This window comes from Balaenoptera borealis (assembly GCF_965194805.1).
Source record: "Balaenoptera borealis genome assembly, chromosome: 1".
In the NCBI taxonomy this organism is placed as follows: domain Eukaryota; kingdom Metazoa; phylum Chordata; class Mammalia; order Artiodactyla; family Balaenopteridae; genus Balaenoptera; species Balaenoptera borealis.
This window is the reverse complement of record NC_138860.1, coordinates 5,885,095-5,906,131: the sequence shown is the minus strand read 5'-3', so window position 1 is coordinate 5,906,131 and position 21,037 is coordinate 5,885,095. Positions and strand designations below refer to the sequence as shown.

The window sequence follows — 21,037 nt, the reverse complement described above, 5'->3', positions numbered from 1 at the left end:
GCCTCCTTCCATCCATCATTCTCCTAACTTTCTCGAAGCTTTCTCTGTAACTTCTGAGGCTTTCTGAGACTGTTTCAGAAGAAATGGAAAAAAATGTTTGTCTCCATCTTCAAAATAATATCACTTCACAAACACGTAAAAAGCAATCTGTGTCATACCTATGTTAGTAATTAGATCTAGTTATTACTTACCTTTGCTTATCGATCAATAGATAAATATACCAAAAAATGATGAAATCTGTGTTCTTCTACAAGGTGTCTATCTAGCACATGTAATAAACGAGTCATAAGGAGGAGTTAGAATCTAATTGGGTATATATCTCTCATGTTGACATAAAAAGTGGTTTAAAAAATCCAATATGAAGTATAAACACACACACACACACACACACACAAACACTATGCTCTGATACTGAATAAAGGTTTACTGAACAAAGATTGGTAGGAAGTTCAATAAAATATTTTAAAAAACTATAGTTGAATTTAGAAATAATAGGGGTAAGAGGTGGTGTTTAACTCCTTTATACTTATGTGGATTCTAAATTTATTAACCTTTAAAGTATATATATCACCTTTGAATATTTTATTTTAAATAAGGATACATATAAAGCAAGACAATACATACTGAGAATTGTAAAGACCTCTTTGGTACTGACCTTCAGATCTAATAACATTTTCATGAGTTTGCTGGTATAGAGAGTTTCGGAAACATTCAACCACAAGAGTTTGAAATGTGATCTTTATGTTTTTAATTTCAAACAGCATAGCTAAAAATCAGTTGACTAGAAACATTTTAAATATCTACAAAAAATGAACACTTGAAGATGAAAATAAATATATAAATAATTAAAAATATTTTAGGTAATACCTTGTTACTGTTGTGTGTAAATATCCATCACTATACACTGTCACCAAAGTTTTTTCTTGTGATAAGAACTTTTAAGATCTACTATCTAAGCAACTTTCAGATATACAATACAGTATTATTAACTATAGTTACCTGCTGTGTGTTACATTTCAATGACTTATTTTTTTTACAGCTGAAAGTTTGTACTTTTTCTTTACCCATTTTGCCCAATCCCCCATTCCACTTCCAGACTCTGGCAACCACTAATCAAGTCTCAGTATCCATGAGCTCAGTTTTGAGTTGGTTTAATTGTTTTTTGGTTTTGTTTTTAGATTCCACATGTAAGTAAGATCATATGTTGTCTTTCTCTGACTTATTTCACTGAGCATAATGCCCTCAAGGTCCATCCATGTTTTCACAAATGGCAAAATTTCATTCTTTTTAAGGCTGGATAATATTCCATTGAATACATACACCACATTCTCTTTATCCATTCCACCATCCGTGAATACTTACATTGCTTCCATATCTTTACTATTGTAAATTATGTTGCAGTGAACATTACATGTATCTTTTTTCTTTTTTAAAAAAATTTATATAGTTAGTTTTGGCTGCATTGGGTCTTTGTTGTGGTGCGCGGGCTTCTCATTGCAGTGGTTTCTGTTGTTGCGGAGCATGGGCTCTAGGCACGTGGGCTTCAGTATTGTGGCATGCGGGCTCAGTAGCTGTGGCTCGTGGGCTGTAGAGCACAGGCTCAGTAGTTGTGGCGCATGGGCTTAGTTGCTCCACAGCATGTGGGATTTTCCTGGACCAGGGCTCGAACCCGTGTCCCCTGCATTGGCAGGCAGATTCTTAACCACTGCGCCACCAGAGAAGCCCCCGTGTATCTTTTCAACATCTATTGCAATGATCATATGATTTTTATTAGTATTTTCATTTTCTTCGGATAAATACTCAGAAGTAGAATTGCTGGATCATATGGTAGTTCTATTTTTAATTTTTCGAGAAACCTCCATACTGTTTACCCTAGTGGCTGAACCAACTTGCATTCCACCAACAGTGCATGAAGGTTCCCTTTTCTCCATATCCTTGATAGCACTTGTTAACTTTGACTTTTTAATGATAGCCATTCTGGCAGGTGTAAGGTGACATCTCACTGTGGTTTTGATCTCTTCATCTGGCTCTTGATTTGTAGCCTTTAATGTCCTTTGGAATAAGCTGATAATCCAGTGAGTAAATGGGTTTTTCTGAGTCTCATAAGCCATTTGAGTAATTAATCAAACCCAAGAAGGGGAAGATGGGAACTTCAGATTTATAGCCAGTCGGTCAGAAGTACATGTAACAACCTGGACTTTGATTGGCATGCTGAGTTGGAGGGGGTTGTTGGAACCTCCAGTTTGTAGCTGGTTGGTGAGAAGCACGGGTACAACCTGGCCCTATAACTGGTGTATGAAGTAGAGGGTGATCTTGTGGGACTGAGCCCTTTACCTGTGGAATCTGATTTTATTTCTGGGTAGTGTCAGAATTAAATTGATTTCTTGGGCACCTTGCTGATGTCTGGGAATTGCTTGCTGGTGTTGGAAAGCCTTCACACAGGCACACAACCACATTGGAACTGGGTCCAGGAACGCTTTTAGTGGACATCCTTGTCCCTCCTGATGATAGAGGAAAAACTTTCAGCTTTTCATTGTTAAATATTATATTAGCTGTGTACTTGTCATATATAGCCGTTATTATGTTGAGGTATGTTCCGTCTATACCCAATTCATTGACAGCATTAACATAAATGGAGGTTGAATTTTGTTAAATGCTTTCTCTGCATCTATTGCAATGATCATATGATTTTTATCCTTCGTTTTGTTTTGTTTTTGTGTGTGTGTCTGTGTGTGTTCGCTTACTTTAATAACACTACAGGTACCATGTTATCACCATGGAATGTAAATTCGGGTTAGACAAGAGAATTTCACAAGTACAACAAAGCATTCTGTAGTATACCGAAGTTTGTATAATGTCTGACCAAACCAGTTTGCTCATAAATCACTTCCATTATAGGCAATTTATTTAGTTTAACATTTATGATTCTTTCAGAGAAAATAAACAGACTGCACACATTTAAAAAGTATTTTTCATTTACCTTTACATTAGCACTTAAAATACACACTTCTATTTCAAAATGCCATTTAAAAATTATTCTAATATAACAGCAGCAAACTATAATTCTGCAATTACAAAAGAGCTAAACGGGGATCTACAGTTAAGTTATTCTCATGTTTACAGCTATGATTCTGAAACAGATACTACTTCAAAGCAGCTGTTACCAGCTCTTTAGGTTTGGTTTAAAAACACACACACAGTTGCCGGGAGGTTTATAATGTTGTATTCCATGCACTGTTCTGAAAGGGTTCTTCAAGAGCCAACCAGACCTTAAAAACAGTACTCAGTCCACAAAGCAGTCAGAAGGAGTTAAATTAACTGGGGTAAATAGGATTCCTACATTATATCAAAAGCATATGATATTCTGCAGCAACTGGGAGCATTTTCAGGTTTGGCATGTTGTCCTCTTTACAACTAATTTTATCAGAAGAGTTTAAGAAGGTGGACATTGTACGACTATCAAGTGCATTTAAAAGTGACATGTTTTTGTGCTAATCTGACTCCCCTGAATGACCTAGCTAGTGAACTAGTCACTAAGCAAATCAAGCCTGCAAGAAAGGAAGCCAATATTCAAATTACCATGTTATTGTTCGACCCACAGAATTTATTTTCAACATAAACATATAACCTCAATATGAGATGTCTAACTAAAGCAAGCACCACCAAGATCAAGACAGCATCTCCTCTTCTAAGGTTTAGGTTTTGCCCAGAATTCTTGATACGTGGAAGAGCCCATACCAAGAGCCATTGCTCCCACAACAAAGCCTTGGGCTGCCACGTGCATGTGGATCAGGTGAACATTTTAGTATTGCCCCAGCTCTTCCATTTATATAATCTATATGCAACGATTGCTGCAAAACCTGCCGTTCCAATGGGGACAAATGGTGCCTCTCTAGCTTTTCGGATAAGTTTAGATCCCTGATCTTCATCATATGATGAAAGAGAAACATCTGTGTCACTTGACATAGTGATTGAAGAATCTTCCTTCCTAGGGCCAAAGAGGGTCGCCAAAGGTGGAAGGGAATAGCGGCCCGGGGAGAAGATGAAGCCGATGGCAGGAAGGTCATTTGGTTTTACGCCCTCCTCTCAACCCTTCAACTTTCCTCCCGTCTCTCTTCTTGTGACCTTGTCAGAACCCCATGGCCGGAGCGCCCACCCTCTCAATCCCGCCTCACCCACCCCGCTCTACGAGCTCCCCGAAGTCGGCCCCAGCCCCGTCCCTCCGCAGCTCCAGCCGCGACGCTTTGCTCCTCAAACCTTTGCTGCAATCCCTCATAGGCTCCGTGCGCCCTCACCAGGCTCCCCTGCCCCGCCAACCAGACTCCGCCCCCTTAAGCCCAGGCATCGCCTCCACTCCCAGCCCTGCGACCCCCAACCCTCCCAAGGTGCCCTCAGCCCGGCCCAGCGCGGCCCCTTCATTTTGTTAATGTGGTGTATCACAATGATTTGTGAATGTTGAAACATTTCTGCATCCCTGGAATAAATCCTACTTGATCATGGTGTATGATCCTTGTAATGTATTATTGAATTCAGTTTGCTAATATTTTATTGAAAAATGTTGCATCTATATTCATCAGCAATATTGGTCTGCAATTTTCTTTTCTTGTGGTGTCATTATCTGAACTTAGTATCAGAGTTAGTGTTGGCCTCATAAAATGAGATGGGAAGACTTTCCTCCTGTGAAATTGTGATTTATAAAAATGCATATGTATTTGGACATTAAGATGACCAAAATATATTTCTCATACATATTTAGTCTTCCTCCAAGTTTCCTGGTTCACAGTTCCAAAAACCCTGGGAATTTACTAAGTGCTGAGAGTGATAAATGTGTATATTGTTATGTTAATGGGGTGACTTTGGGAAAGCACCTAAAGATGGGGCTGGTTGCCAGTGGAGCCCACCATGTGATTAGAGCATCAGAACACTGTCTCACCTTCTAGCCTCCAGGTAAGATGGCATTTGGCTAAGGTTATTAAGAAGTAGAAGCTATGGAGTCTAACTTATTTTACATATATCGAGTTTGCAGGAGTGGAAGGGGAAAAAAGCAACATTGTTTTATAATTGCCATAATATTTCAGAACTCCAGGTACAAATAAAATTCATTAAGAATTTCTCTAGTCTGTAAGCAACCATTTATGCTTTAAAAATCCCAACAAAGTGGTTATAGAGGGAACATTCATCAACATAATAAGGGCAAACATTTCTTGAATGAAGAGCATGCACACTTCTCATTGTTATTTCGTCTCGTTGCTTGGTATTCCTGCTTTGTAATTACAAAATTTTTATTCCTTGTAACAATCGGACTTTTCTTATCCCTGTGGACAAAACTGTATTACAACTGATGAGTGCGGCTGCCAAAAAATGAGCACAGAGGTGGGCATTTGGCTGCTCTGTGTTGTGTAGGAAGTGTTCTGATTACGGGATTTATGATGTCCACTAAAGTGGAAATGCCTTTGAACTTAGTTTTCAGTCTCCAATCCTAAGTTTTCTTTTTAATCATTAGAACACTTTTGAAAACAGTTACAAAGAAAAATCTAAAATATCAAGATTTATTATTTTGTGAACTGTGTGTAAAGTATCTTGTGAGTTTTATAGATATTTTGACTGTCTCGTGTGTCCTGACTACCAATGTCTTTATAGAAAAATTCAGTTCTATGTGAAGACTAGGAAGTGTATTGTATATTGAACTAGTTCTTTGTGTTGTTTTGATATTTAGAATAAAGTTCTTTGGTCCTAATAAAGCATATCTAGGTTTTACTGAACACATTTTCACAGCATGACAATGCAGTGCTCTGCCTGGCTCCTGAAAAATTGAATAAAAAGACCATGAACAACACACCATTGTAAAGCAATTATACTCCAATAAAGATGTTAAAAAAAAAAAAAAAAGACCATGAGCACATAAAAAACCAGTGTCTTGGGGCACAGTTATTAAATTTTTCTTTATTTTTCATAAACTAGATACCATTTTGAAATATTTTATATGTTAAAATGTATAAATCATTATTTAATGGTTTTTAAGTGGCTAATTAATATAAGTTTAAATATTAATAGTGGACTATTATGCTTGAAGTAGTCATGCGCTGTTTTTCCCCAAGGAGCCTGAAGTGTAGAAAATCCCATGAATGGGCTGGTCCCTGCGACAGTGAGAGGGGTCACTCTCACCACTACCCCTCATTCCCAGAACTGTACACTCTGGCCACGGGATGGACCGCTGCTGGTCTAAGGCACGAGCTGAGTGACAGGACACACCCGACCTGGCCAGCTGTCATCTGCATCTGGCACCATAACTGAGCCTCCGCAGGCAGCTGGTAGAAGACTAGTGAATTCCAAGCCTTCCCACTAGAGGCAGTGTTGTGTGGGACACCTAATTCTCTATTGCTGTGTAACACATTAGACCAAATGTAGTGGCTTGAAACAACAGACATTACCTCACAGGTCTTGTGGGTCAGGAATCGACTGGCTGAGCTGGGTGGCTCTGGCTCAGGGCCAGAGGTTGAAGTCAAACTTCATGGGAGCTGCAGTCTCTAGAGGCCATCCTGGGGTTGAAGTCAAACTTCATGGGAGCTGCAGTCTCTAGAGGCCATCCTGGGGTTGAAGTCAAACTTCATGGGAGCCGCCGTCTCTAGAGGCCATCTTGGAGCAGGCTTCACCTCCAAGCCCACTTCTGGCCATAGTTCCTCCCCACACAGCCTCTCTCTACAGGGCTGCCTGGTGATAGATACACAGCTGCTGCCCCCAAGAAAAAATGAAAGAGAGAGAGAACACAGGCAGGATTTAAGTTGCAGTCTTTTATAACCTAATCTAGGAAGTGATAGCACATCACATCTGCCACTGCGAGTCCCTAAGTCCACACCACTCAAGGGACACAAATTAAGATTCCCCTCTTGAAGGGAGAAGTGACCAAGAATTTTTAGACACACTTTGAAAACCTCCACAGATTCATTGGTTCTAGAGAAAGCATTCTGTATGTCCATGCATGGATGGTGGGGGCAGGTACAGCAATCTATACTCAGAAAATGCATCTACTCCAGAGAGGAAAATACCACCTCTTCTGTGATAGAAAGGGTTTAATGTAACCCACATGCCACAGGTAACTGGTTGGTCCCTGGGGAGTGGAGTCACACTGGGGGTTCTGCTTGGCCTCTGTTCGCAGGTCAGGCTCTCAGTGGTGGGACATCTGATCAGCCTTGGAAAGAGGGACTTTCGTAGCCCCCATATCTCCAGCCATGGCCAGTGTATACATGGGTTCACCAAGTAAGAATGGGGTCTCTGAGGAAAGAGGTTCTGACATCTAAGCAGGACAGGTTGTCTTGTTTGCCTGATTTTTGAGCTCTTCCTTTGCCTTGGATATTCTCTGATGGCATTTACTAGGGACACAAATTTCTTAACTTCCTGCCCCTATTTTTCTTTTTAATTAATTGATTTATTTTTGACTGCGTTGGGTCTTTGTTGCTCAGCAGTTGTGGCGCACAGGCTTAGTTGCTCCGCAGCATGTGGGATCTTCCCTGACTAGGGCTCAAACCCATGTCCCCTGCATTGGCAGGCGGATTCCTAACCATTGTGCCACCAGGGAATTCCCCCGTCCCTATCTTGAGATGCCCTTTTACATACCTCTCCTCCCCAGACTTACTTGTCACCAAGTTTTCATCTTGCTTTTTCCACACCCTTGACCCACTGCCCAACCTGTTGACTGTGCCCTTGAGTCAGCAGAGAGCAGAGACGTGCCTTCTCCCTTTTGAAGTGGATTAGATGCACCATCCAAAATTCTGCTCACTGAGTGTTCTCATCTACCCTGAGGGGAGGCTATAGTTTAGCTCTGCTCACATCTGGCCTGCCATACACATCCATCCATAAACCAGGCTTTTTCTTCCTTTATGAAATGGTCAAGGAAATCCCCAATTTCCCCGAGGTATAGACTGAGAGAGGCAGTGTAGGAGGAGGAGATATTACAGGACCCGAGTCGTCTGTGCAGCTTGTGAACTTGGGGCCTGCTCAGCCCTGGGCTGGTGTTCACCACTTTGACTTGATAATGGAATGTTGCTTGTCACATCCAGTTGTTTGGTTCCTTGGATTAGATCCCCGGTCGGCAAACTTCTTTGTAAAGGGCCAGATACTAAGTAGTACAGGCTTTGCAGGCAATATGATTTCTCCTGGAACTATTCGACTCCGCCTTTGTAGTGTGAAAGCAGTCGTAGATAACATGTAAAGGAATGGGTGTCTCTGTGTTCCAGTAAAACTTCAGTGGGGTAAGTCTCAGACCCTCCCAGTTCCTGACAGCTGTTTCTTGCTCTTCAGATTTAATTAGCAAATGTCATCAATATAACGGACCGGTGGAGGGTCTGCCTCTGCTGGTGAGGGAGGTTTGTGGGAATAGGGAGAATTACAAGCTCTCAGCCTTTAAACTTTTGCCCAAATACCACACTCCTTCCCAGGGTCCCCATCCCTCCCCTTAGCTAGGAGGGCTGATAGGGTCAAGCATTTAATCAGTGCTGCCACATTTACCAGCAACCTTGGGATTAGTCCTTGGCCATGTGTTCCCTGGGACCACAGGAAGTGAGGGGCTTCTTCAGGCCTTCCGTCCACACATTCTTGTTCTCAAGATATGTTCTTAGTGGTACCCTTGAATGTTCACAGAGTTTCATTTTCTTTTTCCCTGTGTATGCTCTCCAGGGTGGTCAGGTGAAACCAGGTGACACTCTACGCTTCATAATCATTTATAAAGTGTTGGCATAGCCACTGTGTGCCCCGGCCACCTGATCTTTGAATAAATTGCCCTTCGTATACACTTCATCTCATGCTGCCACCCCAGATAGATAATTTGAGGACTCAAGATGCTACCGCATCCCTTGGATTATCATGATGTGTTTCTCGCTAGCAGGAGTTTACCCCTGTGCTCCTCAAATATGAGCAACTTAAGAACCTGCCTGTTCTCTCTACTTTATAAATGTTTGCTTTTCTTTTCATGAAAAGATATATACTTTTTTCTATCTACATAATACTTCTACTTGTTCTTTTTTGTTTTGTGGAACTAAAGTTTTTGGGTTTTGTTTTTTTAGAATTACACTTTTTATACTGTAAAAGTTAACTGTTCTTATCTTTTAAACCATCCGTTTATGATGTTTTATGGTTTCTGCTTTAAAACAAAACTTGTCTTTTATTAGCTGTTGATCTCCCTCAGCTTCAGGTCTGGGTGTGCTGATTCCACTCAACCCACCAAACCACTAAGATAATACATACAAACATAATGTTTACCTTTTACAAATTCTCTTAAACTCTGTTGCCTTATTTAATCCTTACATCACACTCATGGAGTCCTTATCCACATTTGCAGATAAGGCAACACTATCAAAGGGTTTGTGTGCAGTGGGTCAGGGTAGGCAGCTCAGTTCACTCTTCTGAGTCTTCTGTGTCTCTATTTTCTCATCTCTTAGTTGAAAGTAATGCCAACTGCACCTGTGCATGGTGCTCAAATGAGAGAAAGCTTTAAGCAAAAGTCTGGACTCTGTGTCCTGAATAAATGTTCTCTTCCTGATTCTTCATGAGGAAATACGCTCAGAGGGTGGAAATATTTATGCATGGTTTTATTCTTAGCAGTTGACAGAGCTGGGATTCCCATCTAGGTCTTATAATTTTAAATCCCATGCACTTTCCCTTGTATTGATTTATAGACATGAGACATGGTTCCTTCCTAAAGACATATGTTAGGAGGTTGAGGGAAAAATTCTAAGAACAAGAAGAAGCTGCATCAAACAGCTATCAAGGAGGATGGGATGCTTTGAGGAGACTGGACATCAGAATCACCTGGAGGGCTGGTTAAAATACTTTTGGGTCCCCACCCTCAGACTTTCTGATTCCATATGTGTAGAGTAGGACTAGAACTTGCATTTCTAAGAAGTTCCCGGGTGATGCCTCTGCTACAGGTCCAGGGACCACATTTTGAGAAGCACTGTAGTAGAAAATAAATATTAGAACATCCCTCATCTAAAACACACCCCACACCTCCAGTGAATTAGCATGTCACGGTCTGACTAAGCAGCGCTTCTCTGAGATGCCTGCAACCACTTGCATCAGATCTGTCCGGATTGCTTGTTAAATGAGGGAGATTTCTACTCACCACTCCACACTTACTCATGTGACTTTCTGGGGGTAAATACAGAAAACTCCATTTTAAACAAGGTCTTATGTATGCAGATCGCATCTCAAGAACCACTAGGTAAAGTGTTATACTTGCCAAAGAATGACAGAAATTCACAATTAATATAAAAATAAGTCTACCATACAATATATCTAGGCCTGAAGCGGAATGAAGACCAGGAGACTGTCATTTGGGATATTTTTGTAGAGCAGATTTATTGGGGCCTATCCAAGGAAAACTTTTTTAAATGATCTCTTGGGTTTCTTTTAATCTCCTAGTCATTCTTTTTAAAACTTCAATAATACTGGTGTGTTAGAATCTGCATAGGACTGCTGTAATGTAGGGGGTTTGTCGTTTGGGTCTGGGTCTTCATAATGACATTCAGTTAAAATCACCAGCCATCCTACTGAATGGGATTAAGCTACGTGGTGTTTCCATCCTGATTGCACGTTACCTCAGTGGTGAGCTTTAAAAAAACCACGGGTACCAGGACCCCGCTTCAGCATCACTCCTGGGGAGGACATAGAGGAGGGTCGGGGCATTTTTACTTTTTACAAACCCCTCAAGTGATCTCTGTAACCAGGGTTATGAACAACTCAACTGGATGGTTTAACTGACTCATTGGTGCCAGTTCTGGAAATAGGAGCTTTTGCTCTGCAAACGAGTAGAGGCTAACATGAGGCCGCTCGCACTTCTTCAAGAAAATAAGCCACCCGTCTATTGTGCAATGAGTTTGATGCTAATTTGATGTGACTGGGAGACTGGCAAGGCAGCCCCAAACCTGGCTCTTCCCTCCTCCTCCTTCACAGCCAGGCTTCTCAGACAGTTATGGTCATTGCACTTACGGCCACAAGGGGGCGGGCCAGATCCATTTAATAACAAGGCAGCTTCAGTTGTCACTGGCTGCAACTACCGTTTTCTGATCTGTCACTAATAAAAAGTGTAAACAAAGACCACAGACTCTTAGGACTAGATGGAAATATGAGAGATCATCTTGTTTATTGATTGTCAACCTTTTTTCAATCTTCTCCCAAAGGAGGGAGATGCAGCCCACTTTTTTTTTTTATTGTAATTTTTTCTGCTGTCTTTCGGAATCTAGATAAAATAGTAAGATTCTTACCTCAGACACATGGCAATGCTTCTGTTCAAAAAATTAACAGTGATGCATATCCAAGAATGGCATTACTGAAGGTAATAGAGGCATATTTAAAAGAAAGTAGTATGACAGATCTGTTCCCTCATTTGTTTGAGTTACCTAAGAAATTTTTTTAAAGGGTGGAGTTGGGGGATGGGGGAGACCAAATCAAGATTTCTGAAAGGGAAAAAGTAAAATGCTTTATGTTTTATTTCTGTTTTTACACCTCTGAGCGTATTTGTCTCCATAAAAGCTGAAGTTTTATAGCTAGACTATCACTGCAGTCTGAAAAGCAGGTATCAGTCATAAATCCCTTTGGGTCTCTCAGAACTGATTTGCTCTCCCTGCCTTAGTCTATAGATTGTCACAAATGATGGAAGTGCTTCCTCATGGGAAGTTGGATGGAAGAGGAGAAGGCAGAGAAAAAGATGGAGTGAACACTTTGAGCATCTTTTTTGCATATGTGCTCTCCTCCTGGGTTAGCCGATTAACCTTTCAATTAAGGATAAAAAGACCAGCACTACATTTTGTTATGCCTTAAGAAAGAAAATAGACAAACTAAAAATCAAAAGCCTTTGCAGCCACAAAACATACACCTAAGTAATGTTGTTTGTAATTCAAATCTACTAACTAAATTACATATATACAACCATCTCCAACATTTTGAAAGATATAATTTTAATGAGAAAGTCATAACTGAAACTTCCTTTGACCCCATAGATAATGTTAATGGCCAAAGTGAAGAGAATAGTAAACTCATTCTTACCCCCAAACTTTTCTTCAACTTTGAACATCACACAAAGCCAAGGAAATTTTCTAAGTCCAGATTTTTTTGTGAATAATAGCCGTGTAGCTAATAATGAACCAGAATTAGTGGAATGTCTTTCACCAGATATGTTTGTAAAAGATTATTCAAAGCCTGTGCATTTGGAATCAAAACGTGTGCATGAGATTTACTGCACAATTTTAAGTCCAGCATCTTTCATAAATGATAATTACAGACTAAATTAGGATCTAGAATCAGAGTCAGTTAGTCCAATTCTATCCCCAAGTCAATGTGTAAAAGATAACATGGCATATATATGTATATCTCAGCATATATGTAAATTATCACCATCATCAAATGAAAATTCTCAGGCCTCACAACCTCCTCAAGATGAGAGAAGAAATGAAGTTTTACCTTGATTCCTGAATGTCAGGGTTCAAAATCTCCAAAAGCTATTTTTGAAAAATCCAAGCTTTAGAAATGAAGTCAAATTATTACACTTTTAAGGAAACATAACCAGCCTAAATTTTCTGCAGTTCAGGATATTTCTAATCACAGCCATAATAAACAGCTTAAGTGATGACTGCATGAGGTAACCCAAATTACAAGACTCTGATAGTGCCTGGCACAAAGTATTCAACTATTAGCTGTCACTGTTATTTTTAATAGTATTGAATTCTTTTCTACCTCTTCCAACCTCTTTTTTGTCTTGTTTTTCTTATCTGTGTTCTTGGCTCCGGGCACTTTGCAGTTCAGTGGAAGGCCCCGTTCCTGGTGTGTCACGTCCACTGCAGGGTCAGCTCAGGGTCACCCCCGCCAGGAGGCTGTCCTGCCGTTTAGGTGACTTAGCTCTCCCTCCCCTTGTCCCATGACTCCTCATGTGTACTTCTCCTTATGTAGTGTATTGTGATTCTATCTACACATCTATACTAGACCGAGAACTTCCTGAGGGAAGAAAATGTTTTATAAAAATTCAAATTGCATTTCAGAATTTAATTTTAACAAATCACATTCTTTAAGGGCTTAGCTTTCTAATTTATAAAGAGGGTGGAAGCAGAGAAACCAGTTAGGAGAGGCTCTCCCATTAGTCTGGGTTAGAGGTGATCATGTTGGAACCTGGACAATAGTGGTTGTGAGAAGTGGTTCGACTTGGGATACAGTTTGCAGGTGTTAAGTGTCCCGAGAGCTCCTACCAAGGATGAAGTGTCTCTCAGAGCTTACACCGCTCGTTGCAAGTGAAATAGATTACGTTGTGCTGCGTGTCATTTATTTACTGCTGAAAAAATGGTTAAAGCTATGAGAAAATCATTAAATTGACATTGAAGTTAAGCGGTTAATTCTTGGAAAGATGTGGGTGAGAACATTACAGAAATCTTGAGATTAATTCTTTAAACTTTAAGTTCTTCAAATATACTCTAGAAATGTTGTATTTCAGAGTTTGGCTTTGCTGCCTAAAATCTCACAAACGTAAACGTGATCATGTATGTATATTAAAGAGTGGAAGTATACTTTATTTAAATTATTTCATGTATGCGACTTTCCTTTTTTGCCACTGATTTCTCTCCGTGAAATTTTATTGACTGTCTCTATTTGATTAGTTGTCTGAGCTTACTTGTTTTTCACTTGCATTTCAGGAGAACGACAGAAAGTCCTGAACTGGTTGTTGTCATATAATCCTCTGTGGCTACAAATCAGCCTAAAGGTAAGTATACCATTTGATTTTTGAAAAAAAGATAATTTTTTTATCATATACTTTTAATAGATTCTTTAATAAAATATGGTTTCACTTATAAAGACATTTGGTTAGCTTAATTGACCTCTCAGTATGAAATTTAAAGTCCTTTAATAAATGCTCATTAGGTTAATAGACCCTCTCATTATATATTATTGCCATTTTGTTATATAGCAATTTTCCTGTTAGTTTCTTTTTTATTTATTTATTTATTTATTTATTTTTGGCTGTGTTGGGTCTTCGTTTCTGTGCGAGGGCTTTCTCTAGTTGTGGCAAGCGGGGGCCACTCTTCATCGCGGTGCGCGGGCCTCTCACTATCGCGGCCTCTCTTGTTGTGGAGCACAGGCTCCAGACACACAGGCTCAGTAGTTGTGGCTCATGGGCCTAGTTGCTCCGCGGCAGGTGGGATCTTCCCAGACCAGGGCTCGAACCCGTGTCCCCTGCATTGGCAGGCGGATTCCCAACCACTGCGCCGCCAGGGAAGCCCTCCTGTTAGTTTCTTAAATATATAAGATGTGGTACCAGATGTAACAACAAGTATAATGAACTCCTTTCTGAGCATTTACAAATGACAATACTAGGATGTTTTAAATACATTTTCTAGTTTAGAGTTTTATAAAACCCAGTGAGGTATGTATTATTGTTTCTACTTCACTGACGAAACAGAAGCTCAGATGTTAAGTGACTCGCTGAATGCCAATGACTGGTCAGGACTGGAATCTACACCAATCTGATGCCACTGGAACCATTTTGATGGAACACTGCTCATAAAAACTTCATTGGAATTTGAGTTTTTCACATGGTGCATGGTTCAGTAATATTTAGAATGTTAAAACTAACTGAATTAGAAAACCACTAGGGGACTTCCCTGGTGGTCCAGTGGTAAAGAGTCTGCCTTGCAATGCAGGGGACACGGGTTCCATCCCTGGTCAGGGCACTAAGATCCCACATGCCACAAGGCAACTAAGCACGCGTGCCACAACTACTGAGCTCGCACGCCTCAACAAGAGAGCCTGCGTGCTGCAAACTACAGAGCCCATGCGCTCTGAAACCCGCGTGCCACAACTACAGAGCCCACACGCCCTGGAGGCTGCGCACCACAACTAGAGAAGAGAAAACCTGCACGCCACAACTAGAGACAAGCCCGCGCACCGCAACGAAGAGATCCCACGTGCCGCAACTAAGACCCAAAGCAGCCAAAAATAAATAAGTAATAAATAAATAAAAATATATTTTAAAAAAGAAAACCACTAGGAGTTGACTGTTTTAAAAAATTAATCTTTTATTAAAATCCTCAATGTTTTCATTTCCTTTAGCCTTTAACTGGTGTATTCTTCTATTTTCTGTAGGTATTTTTACCATTGTCATGTCGGAAAATCTGATGGTCCTCAGAGAGATGCATGCTCTCAGGATTCTGCAGCAGGATGGGCACAAAACCCAGGATGTACCTGTGGTAGCCAAGTCTATATATCAAATAATACTGCTTGTTGGTTTTTCTTTTAAATAGTTGCTATGCTTAACTTGTATGGTTTGTTTGTTGGTGTATTCTCCATTACTGAACTTCAGCTGTAACTTTACATTTTGTTCAGGCAGTTCAATTTTATTTAAAAATGATTAATTGATTTTAGCTTATTAACAAAAAGATTTAATTGATTTTGATGAACTAGATTAACTCATGATGTTTAATTTTCTTCCTTCCCTCTTCCCTCCCTCCCTCCCTCCCTCTCTCTCCCTCCCTTCCTCTCTCCTTCTCTCCCTCTTTCCCTACTTCCTTTCTACAACTCATCAGTTCTCTACTTAGTGCAGATCCAACAGTGTTGACAGTGACCTATTTTGGCCTGGGTTATATAGCAGTTAGTTTTATAATTACTCATAATTATACAATGTGTAATAGTTGTAAATTGGTTTTGTGCATGCATGTTTCACAGTATAAGGTAAAAATAGTCTACTTGCATGAAATTTATTAGTGGGAACCATCATTACATATGATTTTTATTTAAGGACTGGGTACATTTTAATATTAATTATCTTGTAAAAACTATTAACGTATGAATGAATAGGTTCTTTTTTTTTCCTTTTGACATAAGCAAGTTTTCTGAGGTAAAACTCCCAACAGTATAAATGTACCCTTTAATTAGGTATGCAATTCAATGAGTTTTGACAAATGTATACAGTTGTAAAACCACTACCACTGAGATAAAATATTTCTATCACAACAAAGTTCCCTTGTGCACCCTTGCAGTCAGTTCTCTCCCGTTAACCCCTAGATTGTGGAAACTATTGATGTGATTTCAGTACCTTTAGTTTTGCCTTTTCTGCTGTGTCCCATAAATGGAATCATACAGAGGTAGCTCTTTGCGACGGGACTCTTTTATTTAGCGTAATGCTCTTGAGGTTCATCCATCTCGATGCATGGCTTAGATCGCACCTCTTTCTTCACAGAGTGCTGTTCCACGGTAGGGGTATATATATGCACTCTGTCTGACCACCCCCCAGTTAATAGCTGTTCGGAATTTTCACTGGAAAGAACAGGAAGGTGGAAATGCATATAGTGGTGGGGATTCATGTGAGGAAGGTGGATGTGCTGCTGTTTCCTTAGTGAAGAAGGAGATGATAAACATTAGCTCAGAAGCAGATGGGGGAGGGTGTGGAGGGGACATTTGGAAAGAAGGAAACAGTCATCTTGGGGAAAGAGAAAGGAAGCAACTTCTAGGTAATTTCAATCATTGGCATAAAATCAGCCAGCCTGGTGGTGCAGGTTTTCTTTAGCAACGTCCAGCTGTGCAGGAATGGAGAAGGCCGATGCCTGGATTCAACTTGGAATCCACCTAGAGCTTTCCAGTTGAATTCAATAGGGAAGAGCAGCAATAGCGTTAACGGCGTTTGTAACAGAGATGATACTGAGGGACCCGAGCTAGACGGGAGGGAAAGGAGACCAACATTGTGCTGGGTGACAGGCACGTGCTGAGGTCCCCTGAAGCAGACACCACAGTGGGAGGAAGCTGTGAGCCGTGCACGTATTAAGTCAAGGGGCGTGGATGAATCCCAAGTGGTGGTTCAGGCTGGAAGGCTCAGACTGAGCAGTCGGTGGCCGGGCACTTTCTGAGGGTGACAGAGGCTAATCTTGTGATTGTGTGACGGGGGGGGGGGGGGGGGTGTGCTGAGTGGACCCAAAGGAAAGGGGGCAGAAACGGAGAGGTGAGGGGCCGGCTCTTTAGCTACAAGGCTGCTGAAGTTCTGAGATGGGGCAGGAGTTGAGGGAAGACCAGGAACCAGGTTTACAGACAAAACCCTGGGGTTTGGTAGCTGAATAGCCTGAGCTTCAAAGGAGCCAGGATCACCCTTCAGGGAAGATGGAGAGAAATAGTCTATAAACGGCGATAACATGAAGCCTCCCACCCGTGTGAGGGCCTGTGAGGGAGGTGATGCGTCCAGGAGGGACCACATTTCACTTAAGACAAAGCGATGCATGTGAGTCTTCTAAGAGAGGAACTGGATTAATGCAAGGTTTTTATTCTTCTCACAGACTTAAACCGGATTGGGTGTTGAGAAGAGATAACTTGGAAGAAATGATGAATCCTCTGAAAGCTATTCAAATGGTGATGGACACACTTGGCATTCCTTATTAGCAAAGGCAAATATCTCAGTATGTACAGGAAAAGAAATAGGAAAGCTGATCACACGTATGGAAAGTGCTTTTTGCTCTCCTTGTACAACTTCTAAAATCTGACTTTGTGTTAAAGTTAAAAAGATACATGTAACAAACAAACTTTTTCTATTCTTTGTTCCTTTTATCTAAAATTTAAAATTCTTTTTAAAATTCATTTAAAAATCTTTGCTGATTAAGAAAATACTGTCTTTTGGATTGCTTGTTGCTAGTAGCTAGGCTTCCTAACAGGCTTCCTTTTAATTTTTATATTGTTCACTCAGTCAAGAAAGAGTGATAATCTACTGTAGTTCTGCTTTTACCAAAAAGGGAGAATTCCGATGAAAATATTTCGCTTATAGCTTCTTTATCAGAGGTAAATATAATGCAGATAAATATTTACTTACAATTTTCATTTGAGGGCATGTGTATTTGTTGGTGTGTGTAAAAAATTCCAACCTATATAAAGGAAGAAGGAAATAGTCCAAAAAGCTGCTTATTTCTAGGAATACTTAAGGGGGGTCTACATAAAGCAGTGCTTCTGCATCTTGCATAAATTATGGACCCTTTTTTTCTCCAATTATACAGAAGCCTATTTCAGAAACCAGTCTTAGAGAGTAGAGTTTTATTCTATGAATAATATTCCATTATTACTGCAGATAACTTTTGTATTTGGAATAGTGATGGTTTATTTTGAATTATCTAAATGAGACCAAAATGAAACTTGATCTAAACTTTGCCCTTGCTTTGCCAAAGCATCATTAAGTTTCATACCTGCTGAACATTGTTTGAGTATTTGGAACAGATTCTTCCTCTTATCAATAATTTTGATTGATCTTTATTGTGGTACATTTGAAGAACAGTCCGATGACATTTATATTCACCTTAACAATGTTATTAAAGACATAGGCTACTCAGTGTCTTCCTTCTATTGTTACTTTCTCTCTGAGGCTATCTGGGTTCCATGGCCACTTTCCTACAAGACCATTCAATTCCGTGTATGTTCCTATCTGCTCTAAAATAAGTGCTGACCTACTAGGACAGGCAGCAGTGATCTGCTTCCCTCACACCCAGGCAGCTTTCGAGTGAAAATCTATCCTGATTTGTAGCCTCGCTGTCAGCGTGCAGGTGTTTGCTCTTCAGCAACTTCTATGCTCCACATTTAGAGATGCTGTTTACTTCAGCGGTTTGAAGTATCCTGTTGTATGCCTTGCTCAAGGCTCAGAATGTACACTTAAAAGTTCTGCATTTCTTTGTAAATTTCATGACAAAAGAATCTTTAAAATTACTGGGTTAATGATATATTTGCTTTAGTTTTTAGAGGAGCACACACAACTACCTACCATTTACTTTGAAATGCGTCAAAAAAGGACAGATGGATAGATGAATAAGTACATGATTTTAAAAAGTATAATAAAATGTGAATGGTAGAATCCAGGGGGAGGTTATGTTTGAAATTTTTCAAATTAAAAAATAATCTTTGAAAATAAGCAGAGGCCATCTTATATTCCTTAACTGGAAGTCACCCAAATGTCCATGAAGAGTAGAATAGGTGGGTAATTCATGCCATATTAGCAGAGTGGAAAACTGCAGGGAAGGAGTTATCTTCTACAGCCCAAGACCGGAATGAATCTCACAAGCAAGATGTTAAACAAAAGAAGCCAGATATTAAAACAAACAAAACAAAAAACTCTAGGATTTCATTTATGTAGAATAAAACCAGGCAAAATTGACCTATGCTGTCAGCAGCCAAGATTGTATTTATACTGGGAGTAGACCTCGCCAATGACCCGGAGCGGGGACTCTGGGAACTAGTGTATCCTCTTGTTCTGGGTGCTGGTTCACAGATGTGTTCAGTTAGCGAGAACCCATTGATCCGTGCACTAATCGTACATGCACTTTTCTCTTAATATGTTGCATTTTAATAAAAAGTTCCTGAACTGAAATAATAATAGTTCCCACCTCACAGTATTATTTTGTAGTTTAAACTAAAACCCATTAGAATGTAAACTCCATGAGGACAGTCACTGGAATCTATTTTTTCACTGCTATAAACCCAAGACTAGAGCATGTCCTGGTATAGACCAGATAGTCAAAGCATTTTTCATGAATGATAATTCAGCACAGTGCTTATCTAATCACCTGCCACAGCATACAACCTCTCTCAACATTAGACTTTACAATCAATAATATTATTCTATCACTGCTCGAGACAATTAAGGCCACTTTTCCCTTTAGCAGTGCAGTTTAGACAACACTGTTTTCACATCAGGGATCCATTTATTCATGTACCTAAGTTCATCCCTTCATTTGATCTACAGTGGTAAAGAAATCAATGGCCACCAATGAACTTTACTCCATGGACTTACATTGGGAAATTAACATTGAAAATTTACCCTGTTTTTTTTAATGCAGCCTGAGTTAATTATTTTGCTGCTGTTATTGTTGCCCTCATCAGTGGTCATCTTCTTATTGGACCGTGGCGTGAAAAGTACTGTCAATTAATGTAGTTGTGTATTTTTAGTATTATTCTAAACTGTTTTAAATCAAATGTAAGGCTTGTTACAAAGGGACTTAGATGTTGTAAATAATTAACTTTTTTCAGGAGACGTATTGTGTACTTAATGCGGAGTCCCTAGTACTTTAGAACGGTTAAACCCTTTATTAAGCACACCATAGAAGATGAGGTCGAAAGGCTTGGCTTTGGTTATCATATTAATCATCTCAAGAGAACTCAATGCAGAAGGTAAAGTTAACTTTAAATATTCTTTACTCTCTAATAATTTTAAAGGGAAATCCTAACATTATTTTTCTTGAGCTTTTAATATAGTCTTTCATTTTTATGTACCAATTTTATAAAAAAGATACTTATAAATATAATTTGTTATAATATTTAGACAGACTTTTTCCTTTGAGAAAAACTACTAAACTTTTCTAAGCGTAACATAGCTTAGAAAACCAAAACTAGACAAAAAAAAACCCTTTGCATCTTTACTTTTGAGGGTATAGGAGACCAGGATTTAAATGCTTTAAAGTGTTTTCAGGCTAACAGGCTGATGGTACCACCATTTGAAGCTGTAAGTTAACCTTAATTCTAATTTCAGACTAGAATTCATTCCTAACACTGCACGGCTTGTACAATTTTAATTCTCTGCTCTTAAAGAGAGAGCTTTCATGTGGGAAATTTTAAAAAGAACCATAAATCATCAGCAAAATCTTTGACTCTTGACACCTTGATTTTTATCCTAATTTTTATTCTTTGGTTGAAGACAGTAAGTAATGTTTAGTAGGAGGACCATATGATTGATTATGTAAATGAGGACATGTCTCAGGGTGAAAGCAGGTTTTATTAATACTCAAATGGGACGACAGGGGTAAATCAGTACTGTCCAGACAAGCAATACCTGTGGACTCCCTAACTGTTAGAAATCTTTCTGCCCAGACTGCCTCATGTGTGAGGTGAATGTGAGTGTGCCAGTGTGGGTTATTTAGGAATAGTTAACGATGTTCTTGGGCTGTAGGGATAAGAAACCAGGCAAGTCATTAAGTATCAGCAAGAGGAGTAGACAAAGTAGGAAACCACAGCCATAAGCCTCTTTTAAAACACCTTAGGAAATTTG

At 39.8% G+C, this 21,037-nt stretch overlaps 1 protein-coding gene and 1 pseudogene across 2 annotated transcripts in view; one reads left to right on the top strand and one right to left on the bottom strand.

The window, feature by feature from the left end:
- Nucleotides 1-29: 29 nt before the first annotated feature.
- Nucleotides 30-4,292, bottom strand: LOC309630501 (HIG1 domain family member 1A, mitochondrial pseudogene; annotated as a pseudogene). The gene has a single exon. The product of its transcript is annotated as an HIG1 domain family member 1A, mitochondrial pseudogene (transcript).
- A 12,856-nt stretch (nt 4,293-17,148) lies between these two features.
- Nucleotides 17,149-21,037, top strand: part of F13B (coagulation factor XIII B chain) — a 39,891-nt gene continuing 36,002 nt past the window's right edge. The window contains exon 1 of the mRNA XM_082394604.1: nt 17,149-20,163. Coding sequence (XP_082250730.1) covers nt 20,100-20,163 — 64 coding nt within the window. The 5' untranslated portion in view covers nt 17,149-20,099. The remainder of the gene's footprint in view (nt 20,164-21,037) is intronic.